This window comes from Kryptolebias marmoratus, linkage group LG19 (genome assembly GCF_001649575.2).
Source record: "Kryptolebias marmoratus isolate JLee-2015 linkage group LG19, ASM164957v2, whole genome shotgun sequence".
Classification (NCBI taxonomy): Eukaryota; Metazoa; Chordata; class Actinopteri; order Cyprinodontiformes; family Rivulidae; genus Kryptolebias; species Kryptolebias marmoratus.
The window spans coordinates 24,042,609-24,054,731 of NC_051448.1; the positions used below are offsets into that span (position 1 = coordinate 24,042,609).

At 40.8% G+C, this 12,123-nt stretch overlaps 1 protein-coding gene across 2 annotated transcripts in view; it reads left to right on the forward strand.

Annotated features, from left to right (window-relative positions):
• The window catches only part of LOC108248740 (gamma-aminobutyric acid receptor subunit rho-2-like), a 41,647-nt gene that overhangs the window by 23,840 nt on the left and 5,684 nt on the right, over positions 1 to 12,123 (forward strand). For both annotated transcript variants that reach the window (XM_017437710.3, XM_017437711.3), the window contains exons 4-6: positions 4,592 to 4,815; positions 4,906 to 4,988; positions 10,108 to 10,248. In XM_017437710.3, coding sequence (XP_017293199.1) covers positions 4,592 to 4,815; positions 4,906 to 4,988; positions 10,108 to 10,248 — 448 coding nt within the window. The remainder of the gene's footprint in view (positions 1 to 4,591; positions 4,816 to 4,905; positions 4,989 to 10,107; positions 10,249 to 12,123) is intronic.

Sequence of the window (12,123 nt, forward strand, 5' to 3'; positions counted from 1 at the left end):
CATCAAAATTAAACGAAATAAACATTTGAAATATATGAGTTTGTATGTAATGTATGAATATAATATACAAGTTTCACTTTTTAAATGGAATTACTGAAATCAATCTACTTTTTCATGATATTCTAATTTTATGACCAGCACCTGTAGCTTCTCTTGAAAAGTTCATCTTGAAAACAGCCTTGCCAGTATATCAGCAAACAAATCAACGTGTTGCTCTCTTTTGGCCATTGTGGGTTAAAAAAGTTTGTAACCGTTAACGGTCCCGGGTGTGACTCTGTTGATCTGCACAGCACTGCCGTTGCTCATACTATAAAGTATCCATGTCCAATCATAGGACGCGTAAATGTCATGTTTAACGTGAGGCTAGCTAGAGGGCCTTACTTACACAACTCATGATCTGATTGGCTATCGCAATGATCTATCAACTGTATTTGCCCGTTCACTTACAGTGCACAGACGTCCGCATTGTTGATTCTAAAGGCCCGGGCAGATTTCACACAGCCTGGCAACATAAGATAGCTGAATTCTGATTGGATAAAAACTCTAACCTAACAACAACATCACTGGAAGGAGCATCGTCATGATGGGTTTAACGTTCCGAACCCACATGCAGAAACACCCAGAGAGAGAGAGTTGGTTTGGAAAAGGTTTATTTTGTTACAGCACAAACTTTTCAAAAGTGAACACGTATTCTTTGGCTCCGGTCCGGGGACGACTGCACACAGGAAGAGAGAAAGGGTGAGTTTGAGGCAGGCGGGAGTATCCAGTTCTTAAGATTGCTGTGTCCTTACTTGTTGTCCTTGGGGGGGGAAGCGGGATGTGACTAGGAGAGGTCGGTGGGACGACCGCGTTGGAGGGACGACAGGTTTGAGGCTCACGGCGTCACAAGAGAGTTCCTCCTAAGGTCTTCTGAGGACTCAGGTCTTCCCAAAGGAGCTTGAAGGTGTCCTGGAGAAGATTCACACAAAAAATCAGGTTACGAGGTACTGAAAAGTCAAACTCTAGTCTGTTCAGTGACTCAATGAAGGGCTCTGTGTACCAATACAGGCAAACACTCTGGCGAGGAGGGACTGGCAGCCTGCAGCTCATATACTCCTCCAGGTAACGATGATCCCCAGCAGGTGTGTCAGCAGGAGACCTGTTGGCTCGCCCTCTGGTGGAAAAATCTAGAAACACCCAACCAACCCCAGCCTAGTCTCCAACAAGCATAATATGACATGAAGAGAATATGAATACTTTTAGATATCTAGGGTAAGTAAATTAAAAAATTAAATTAACCTTTATCATAATTATGATCATATTAGGCCAGCAGAGAAGGCCTTGCTGGCCCTGATGACCCACCAGACTACACAACAGGGAACGGACAAAACACATATCACACATAACCAAAATAAAACTATAGAAACACAAGAGAAAATAAAACCCAACACACAAGACCTTATTAAACTAAACACTGGATTAACCAGAATGAAAATAGAACCACAGAAACTTGAAAACACAATAAACCTAAATAGAAAAAAAAACTCATAGAAAACCCAAATCCTGACAACAAGGGCTAATGCTGGTTGTTTTTCAGTATCTTAAATCACCTACAAAGAACTAATTTGGTTTTCCACATAATAAGTAGCTGTTTTGGGGCTACATTATTATGCTACTTTGAGTGTTTTTGTACATTTTCTTTTTTCCAGCAACGCTCGCACCAAACACAATATTAACAATAACAGACTATGTTGTGTGTTTGCAAGTGTTCCTCCTAGCTTTGCAAGCTTATATGTGAGCATGACTGTGTGTATAACTGGTTCAGCACATGTGTACCATTCTGTGGCTTGGGGTAGCAGTGTTGAAGCTTGACAACTTTTGCCTGTGTTAAGTTAATGTACATATGTTCACCATGTAGAAAAAAAGACAAATTACTGAAGGGCTCTCTGAGACATCCTCATTAAGTGTAACAGATTTGTCCTTTAGAGTGCATATCTTTTCACATTTCAGTGTTAGGTCATGCTGTCCTCTAAGAGATACAGCCTTTCAGTTGTGACAAAATTGGTGTTGTTGTTCTGTCTTACCAGTAAGCTTTGGTCTAACTCAGACAATCTGACATCAGACAAACTCTGCTGCTTAAATCTGTCTCTTCCCTGGGATGTTCTGCGTGGCATTTCTTTTATAATAAATTGTTAAAAATCAACAAGCTGGGCCTTCCTGCCTCCCATGTCTTTTGCCACGACATAACATTTAGGTTAACTGTGTTCATTAAGTCTATCCATCCATCCATCTTCTTCCACTTATCCGGGGTCGGGTCGCAGGGGTAGCAGCCTAAGCAGCGAGACAAAGATTTCCCTTTCCCCCGCCACTTGGGCCAGCTCCTCCGGGGGAATCCCAAGGTGTTCCCAGGCCAGCCGAGAAACATAGTCCCTCCAGCATGTCCTGGGTCTTCCTCTGGGCTTCCTCCCCGCGGGACGTGCCTGGAACACCTCACCATGGAGGCGTCCAGGAGGCATCCTAATCAAATGCCCGAGCCACCTCAGCTGGCTCCTCTCGACATGGAGAAGCAGCGGCTCTACTCTGAGTCCCTCCTGGATGACCGAGCTTCTCACCCTATCTCAAAGGGAGAGCCCAGACACCCTGCGGAGAAAACTCATTTCAGCCGCTTGTATCCCCGATCTCATTATTTCGGTCACTACCCAAAACTTGTGACCATAGATGAGAGTAGGAATGTAGATCTACCAGTAAATTGAGAGCTTCGCCTTTTGGCTTAGCTCTCTCTTCACCACAACAGAAGTCGATCTCCCGCTCCATTTTTCCCTCATTCATGAACAAGACCCCGAGATACTTAAACTCCCCCACTTGAGGCAGGACATCTTCCCCGACCTGGAGAAGGCACTCTACCCTTTTCTGGCTCAAGACCATGGCCTCGGATTTGGAGGCACTTATCCTCATCTCAGCTGCTTCACACTGGGCTGCGAACCTCTCTAGCAAAAGCTGTAGATCATGGCCTGATGAAGCCAATAGGACCACATCATCTGCAAAAAGCAGAGACACAATCATAAGGTCACCAAAACGTATCCCCTCAACACCTTGGCTGCGCCTAGAAATTCTGTCCGTAAACGTTATGAACAGAATCAGTGACAAAGGACAACCTTGGCGGAGTCCAACTCTCACCGGAAACGAGCCCGACTTACTGCCGGCAATGCGGACCAAGCTCTGGCACCGGTCATATAGGGACCTAACAGCCCGTATAAATAGGCCTGGTACCCGATAGTCACGGAGTACCCCCCACAGGATTCCCCGAGGGACACGGTTGAACCCCTTCTCCAAGTCCACAAAACACATTTAGATTGGTTGAGCAAACTCCCATGCTCCCTCTAGGACCCTGCTGAGGGTATAGAGCTGGTCCAGTATTCCATGACCAGGACGAAAACCACACTACTCTTCCTGAATCCGAGGTTCGACTATCTGACAGATCCTCCTCTCCAGAACCCCCGAATAGACCTTAGCAGGGAGGCTTAAAAGTGTGATCCCTCTGTAGTTGGAACACACTCTCCAGCCCCCCTTTTTAAATAAGGGGACCACCGCTCCGGTCTATCAATCCAGGGTAACTGCCCCCGATGTCCACGCAATATTGCAGAGTCGCATTAGCCAACACAACCCCACAACATGCAGAGCCTTAAGGAACTCCGGGCAAATCATCCCCGGAGTCTTTCCACCGAGGAGCTTTTTAACCACCTCGGTGACCTCAGCACCGGAGATTGGAGAGCCCAACCCAAAGTCCCCAAGCTCCGCCCTCTCAATGAAAGATGTGATAGTGGGATTGAGGAGGTCTTCAAAGTATTCCGCCCACTGAGCCACGATGCCCCGAGTCGAGGTCAGAAGCACACCCTCCCCACTATAAACAGTGTTGGTGCTGTACTGCTTTCCCCTCCTGAGAGGCCGTATGGTGGACCAGAATCTCCTCGAAGCCGTGCAGAAGTCTTTTTCCATGGCCTCTCCAAACTCCTACCATGCCCGAGTTTTTGCCTCAGCAACCACCCGAGCCACATGCCGCTTGGAATGCCGGTACCTGTCAGCTGCTTCTGGGGTCCCACAGGCCAAAAAGGCCAGATAGGACTCCTTCTTCAGCCTAACAAGCATCCCTCACCACCGGTGTCCACCAACGGGTTTGAGGGTTGCCGCCACGACTGGCACCAACTACCTTGCGACCACAGCTCCGATAAGCCGCCTCAACAATGGAGGCACGGAACATGGCCCATTCGGACTTAATGTCCCCCACCTCCCCCGGAACACGTTCAACGTTCTCTCAAAGGTGGTAGTTATAGCTCTGTCTAACGGGAGACTCCGCCAGACTTTCCCAACAGACCCTCTCAATACATTTGGGCCTGCCAGGTCTGACTGGCATCCTACCTCACCATCGGAGCCAACTCACCACCAGGTAGTGGTTATTTGACAGCTCTGCCCTTCTTTTCACCCGAGTCTCCAAGACATTAAGTCTAAAATAAACCAAATATTCCAGGATTCATCAGTAGCAAAGTTGCATTCCATCTTCAATGGTGAGACTTAATCCAGATGCTATTTCTGTTCTCCCTCTCAACTCCCTCAGGACTTCACTATGACTTTGTATCTGAGGCACTACTGGAAGGATGAGAGATTAGCCTTCCCAAGTGCCACCAACAAGAGCATGACATTTGACGGGCGCCTAGTAAAGAAAATTTGGGTGCCTGATGTGTTCTTCGTCCATTCCAAGAGGTCCTTCATTCATGACACCACTACTGACAACATAATGCTCAGGGTTTTTCCAGATGGACATGTTTTGTACAGTCTGAGGTAAGGACAAGAGCCAAATGAGATTTAGCAGGTTTTACTGCACCCAGTGTGAAGATGGTAAAGTTTACACACTTATTTTAATCCCTACAGGGTAACAGTTACTGCTGCCTGCAACATGGATTTCAGTCGTTTCCCCCTGGACTCACAGACTTGTACCTTGGAGCTGGAGAGTTGTAAGTATATGGCCTGTTATTATACTTTTTAGCTGCAATGTACCTAAAACTTTTAAAGGCCCTATGAATTATGTTAGTATGGTTATTCAACTAACTCCACACTGACTGAAAACAAAAATCGACAGTTTACCAATAAAAACCTGGTCAATTTAATTCTGTTTCACATTGCTACATTAAGCATAATTAGGAAGATGTAGAAGAGTTGTAGCTGTTTTCATCCAACCTTGAAAATATTATGTGCAATCTCATGCAATATCGCCAGATGTCAATTGAAGAGTATGTGTTGGGGATGATGCTCAGCTACTACCACACCAGATTTTAGCTCAATATCTGTAAAGCTGACTAAGCTAAAGTCATTTTTTGTGTTTGCTAAGGTTGATTAGCTGTGGCAGCCATGTCAAAATAGGCTGACTCCAAAGAGTTGTAGATGTAAAAACAGTGATTACTTTCTAAGAGTTTCATTAAAATCTGTCCAGTGGTTTATGAGATATTTTGCTAACAAATAGAGTTGACTCCAATGGTAAAGTTTTGAGCAAAGATGTCGCTGAATGTGTAGCACTCAGAGTATGTCTTAGTGAAGTGAAGTAAAATTTATTTACAGTCCTGCTCACCATTATTGGCACACCTTCATGATGTGCATAGCTGAGTGAATATCTTCATGATCATTCATTGGTTAATTCATGTCATATGTGTGGAGGCAGTCCATCACAAGTGATCTTTATGTGTGATTTGCAACAGGTGAGCCAAATTGGGTTTTCATATTGATTTGCAGCAAAGGGTGCCAATACCATTGGCATGGTAAAAATTATGTTTTTCTTTGTTTTCCTCATAATGTTTATCTTTATAAATGTTTTTGATCATTTGCTGTTTTGTATCAAGCACAAGCTATCAGCAATAAAATGTTGTTTCACTTGATGAATTTCCTTCAGTAAATATTTCATTATATGTACTTAAACTTCATGGGTGCCAATAATGGTGAGCAGGACCGTATATAGCACTTTTCCGCAACAAGGTGATTCAAAGTGCTTTACAACACAGAAACAACAATCGGGTACATAATCCAATACAGCAGGAACATAATCAAATACAGAGGTACAGCAAACATCATAAAAGCAATATAATCAAATATAGATCAACCATGTATAATCTAAATGAAATATAGGATAATCTAAATGAAATCATGAAACTAAACATATCTAAACATGAGCTAAAACAGTCAAAATAGTAGCTAAAATAATCTAAATAAAATCATGATGAAGTTAAAGCTGAACTAAAAAACAATTAGGCTAAGACAGTCAAAATATGAGCTAAGATAAACTAAACTAAATGTACAGGAAGACTAAATAAGCTAACATAAACTGAAATATGACAATGCTAAGCTAAGGGTACAGCATGACTAAAAGTACCAGAGGCCCGCTAAACAGCCATCATAATAATTACTAAGATACTAAGATAGTGAAGGAGGGAGCGGGATAACAGAGATGACTCAGAAACAGCGGAAAGTGTGCATGTGTGTAGAGGTGGTGGGAGGCAATGTGGTGCGTGTTGTATGAGTGTGTGTGTGTGTGGGTGTGTGGGTGTGTGTGTTTGTAGAGAAGTCCATGAATCATGTCACAGAGGCCATTGTCTTTGATAATGTGATGGAATGTTTATCAGCCAGCCCAGAGCAGATCCACAAATGTCCTTAGGCAGCAGGGAAGGGCATCTTGTTTACATAAAATCCGGGGAGAAATTGAAGATAGCTGACCAAGGCTAGCATCAGGGAAGCCAGAATTCACATAACAATAATTGTTTTTGGTCAGACCGACTTGTTTTCCATCTGTCTTAAAAGTCTTGCTGATACTTCTCAATGGCGAATCCAAACAGAACCTGGGGGTTCAGGAGACAGAAAGACAGAGAGAAAAGAAACATGTGTCAGAAGGCGGGGAGACGGCGGCGAACCCAGACTCATTGCGTAAAAGAATGAGAACTAATTTATTAACTTAAAATAACAAACAAAAGGCTGGCGTGGCAGCAAAACAAACATTAACAAAATCCAAAAGCAAGAAGTGAAGGCATGACGAGGAAGAACGAGAACGAGCAGGCAAAGTGGAATGATCCAGTGAGGAGTGAAGGAGAATGACTGGTTCTTAAAGACAGAGGATAATGAGGAAAATGGGCACAGGTGAGTGAGAATTATTACAAACAGGTGGAGATGGGCGTGGCAGACATGATAGGAAAAGTACTGGGGAGGTGGAAAATGACAGGGCATGAACACAGAAACTAACAGATAACCAAAAACAAAACAAGTTACAAAACACCAAAACCATGACAACACGTCTGCCTTCCACCAGGAGCAGAGAGGGAAAAAAAAGGGGTGACTCTCAGCTACCACAATATTTGTAAAATTGACCGACTTATAGCTATGTTTGTGTTGGCTAAGGTTAACTAGGTGTGGCATTCATCTTGAATGTTAATGAGTTACAGATGTACAAATATTACGTTCTAAGAGTTTCACTAACATCTATTCAGTGGTTCATGAGATATTTTGCTAAAAGACTGACACACAAACACTGGCAAAAAAAACCATCATCTTTTAGTGGCGAGTGATAATAACTTCAACAGTTACAACATCTACAGCTTCCTCTTTCTTCAACTGTGAAACATCCATCCATTTGTTTTCTTTACTTGCTTTTTCCATTCTGGGTCATGGGGAGCTGGTGTTTATCTCCAGCGGTCACTGTGCTGGAGGCAGGGACACCCTGGACAGGTAGCAAGACCATCACAAGGACACATTAAGACAAACAACCAGTCAAACCTAGGGACAATTCAGAGTTACCAACTAACCTAATATGGATGTTTTTGGTCAGTGGGAGAAAGCTGGAATAACCAGAGTAAACCCACACATGCACAGAGATAACATGTAAGCTGAAAGGCCCCATGCTGGGAGGCGATCCCATAATTCTTTTGCTGTGAGGCAACAGCTCGAACCACTGCTCCATTGTCCCACCCAACTGTGACGCAACATCAGAAAACCTAAAAATCGGACTAAACCAAGAAACAAAAGCTTCAGCTTGATCTGATTTTCCTTCCATATTTGTTATCCTGCTAAGCTTTAAACAACTCAGCAACAAGTTGTTACTGGGTTCCAGTGTCCCAGCTGGGCCTGATTGAGTGCTGCGTGCAAGAGAACTGATTACAATTAGGTTGTGTTTGACAATCATAAACAGTGGGTATGAATGTGGATGGTACTGTGGATCTGGAGCAGGGGTCCCCAAACTTTTTCCTGTGAGGGCCACATAACTTTTCCCTTCTCTGATGGGGGGCCAGGGTCAGTTTGTGACAGAAAAGTGGTGTACTTTTTAGCTTTGAGAGTTTGTCTGCACGTTTTTGGCCTTGCAAGTTATCATACTCTTTGTGACAGGATTTATAGTGTCGGCACAGATTGTATTCTTTGAATACCGCCACTGGCTCTTGACAGATGAGACAAACAGCCTTTTCTTAGCATTGAACAAAAAAATAATCGTTTGACCACTGCAGGTTAAATACCCTGCATTCGGAATCAATCTTTCTCTTACCTAACCTTTTCACCATTTTTCAGTTCCATTTGACAGGGGTTAGTCATGGATTTACGGGACAGACTAAAAAAATCTTCTTCTTCTTTTTGGATTTTTATTGGCGGTTGGCAAACAACAAATTTGGTGCATTACCGCCACCAACTGGTGTGGACCAGAATGAGGCTCAGAAACGAAATTCTAATAAATAATTGTGTTAATTTAAGATAACAAAATATTATTTGAAAAATGTTATTTTCCGAATTATTTCTAAATAAATCAACTATATCTAATTTAACTTTATTTCTATTTAATTGTTGAATCGACTAAAAAAAAATCATAATGCCTTTATAACTAAACATACTGTTTAGGTATTAACACAATCTGTACAGTTAAAAACTTATTCTGTGTAGTTAATAACACTCTGTACACCTAATTACGCATTCTGCACAGTTAATAACTGATTATGTATACTTTAAAAACACATTATGTGCGGTTATTAACACATTCTGTATAGTTATTAACACATTTTGTACAGCCAGTAGGCAATCAAGTATCTTAAAAATCCAACAGCTCTAAAACAATAACATCTGTCCAAAAGAAGGTAGGGAAGCAAATTTCTGAATTTTTTTTACAAGGTAATAAATCAAATTATCAGTTTAAAAAACTGTTAGAATCCAACTTGTCATCATTTAACAAATGTTTTGTTGTATTTAAATTAATTTATGTATACAAAATGAAAAACTATGAAATCAGTTTATTGTTTCTAATAATCTCATACAAAAACCCACTTTCTTGAGAACAAATTTTTCACAAATCAGCATATTGACTAATAAGCTTTTTTAGAAGAATGTGGTAATTTAAATTTCATTAATTATCTGACTTAATATAAATGCTAAAAAAAAATATTGAAATCATTCCAAATGAAATAAAGCTCTGTTGCAAACTAAAGCGCTGAGCTGTGACATCATTATTATGCGCCTCCATTCAATCTGCACTGTGTAGGCTCCTCAGGGCAGAAACAACCCAACTAGGTTTTTTCTTACGGTTGCTATGATGAGTCGAAATATCAGAGCTGATGTTAGTTTTGTATTACACTTGATCATGCTTTTAACTAAAGATTATAATACTTTGAGTCATTTAACCTCAGTATATTCAGCCCTTCTGCAACTGAAAACCCTTTTCTTACCCTGAAAGTTTCTCCTTTCAGTGTAAGGTAATTCAGAGTTTATAGAGAAATTCAGAATTTGTTAAACCTCCTTCCTGGAATTCCCCCACCAAAGTCTTCAACAGTGGTCAAAACATGTAAACAACCCTTGTACAAATTCCTTACAAAACATTAATAGTAGTAATAATAATAGTATTTTATTGGGAATTATTCCTGAAGGCATTATCCTGGCTCTCATGTGTTGGCTTGAAGTTTGACCACCCGCTGGATGGAAGGACAACGGAAATGTTTGAAAAATGTTTGTATCTGATCCTTTGTAGAAAAAAGATTTTGGTTCTCATTTGTTTTTGCTTGTTTGTTCACAAATTTAACCCCAGATGCTTACACATTGCTCTCTCCACACTCTTTCTGTTCTCAGATGCTTACACAGACGAGGACCTGATGCTGTACTGGAAAAGTGGCGATGAGTCCCTGAGCACAGACGACAGGATCTCTCTGTCTCAGTTCCTCATTCAGAAGTTTCACACTACCTCTAGACTGGCTTTCTACAGCAGTACAGGTGGAGGGGCAAAACAAACTTCATTCATGCATATTTTGTACAGACACATACATGGATTACCTTGTGGCACATTAGGCCACAGCACTAATGTGCCACAAGGTAACTGTGGTAATGGAGGCATTAAATCAATCTTTTTATGACAACTAAAAAAAAGATCTTATGATGTCTAGCGAGACATGACTAGAGAGAGGACCGGAAGTCAAAGCTATCATAGATGAGTGCCCCCACTAGGCTGACTCCAGAACAGTTTTTAAGTCCCGTCTCTCCATGTAAAGAAAATCAACATGACTAAAAAATAATAATACACTTCAGATCATTTCTGTTAGGCATTGAGTTTTGTTGATCCACATAGTTTTTACCTTGCTGTTGTATGTTCAAATATGCCTTTTTAAAATGCATTTAGTTTAAAATATATTTGAGGCTAGAAGAAAACTGTAATTTTACACTGTAATATAGCCTGTTAGTGAGTGTAAGGGTTTGGAGGCGAGACCTTCATATTGACCCCCATGTCAATAGGAAAGTGTGCAGCCTCTGGCTCCAAAAATACAACAGGTCAGCACCCAAAACAAACAGACATTTTGGCTTCAATTATGAACACTACAAGAAAGCTGAGACACTTCTTCTTCTTTATATATGTTGATGATTGTGTCACTGAGCTCTGTATTATAACTGATATTAAATGTTAGTTAAATTCCTTAGAAACCGTAATTAAAATAAAATGTCCTTTTCTGACACATTTCAAACTTTTTCCTGTCATCTTGTCTTAACTTTTGAATTTTGAACCTTTTTTTGGACTCAACTAACAACCTGCCTAAAACTGGAGATTTTTTAAATGGTCTTATTATTACATTAATGGTGTCATGAACGGCGGAGACGGAGGCGAACCCAGAAAGCAGACTCATATTCATAAACTAAAGTAAAACTAATTTATTAAAACGAAAAACAAAAAGCTGACGTGGCAGCAAAACAAACAAACTAAATCCAAATACATGGAGGAAAACACAGGAATAGGACGAAACAAAAACTCTAAGAAAATTTAACAGCAGCCAGGGATGAGGACAAATGAAACAATGATCCGACAGAGTGGTGGAGGAAATGACCGGGTTTTAAACACAGAGGATGATGAGGTAAGTGGGAACAGGTGAATGATAATAATAGCTGACAGGTGGAGATGGGCGTGGCAGATAAACAGATGAGTGAGTGACTGAGGAGGCATGAGTGATGACAGGAAACAACAGACACAAGAGACAAGACAGAATGAACACAAATCAAACTAACAAGACAAAATGAACAATAAACACCAACTAAAACATAAAGATAACAAACTGGAAAAACCCCCAATCACAACAAATGGAGAGCTTGAAAAACAGGATTATGACTTTTCTTTAGTATTACTTGTTTACAACACTAACCTTGATTAACCATCTTTTACTAATTAGCATATAGACATGTGTTGTTATTAGATTGTGATAGTATGATTTACCTTGAGCAAAAATACCACAGTTTCATGGTATCAAAAAAACAGAAATGGAATTACTATTTCTACTGCTGTCTAAATAATATCATATATTATTTAATAATGATTATATTATAGCACAATATTACCTAATTTAATATTTATTTATATTATAGTTACAGGTATAACTATATGATCATCTTTTTATTATTATATATCATATATATATATATATATATATATATATATATATATATATGGGCCACCATCAGTCACCTCCTCTACATGGATGACATCAAGCTGTATGCCAAGAGTGAGTGAGACATCGACTCACTGATCCACACCACCAGGATCTACAGCACTGACATTGGGATGTCATTCGGACTAGAGAAGTGCGGTCGGATGGTTACAAAGAGAGG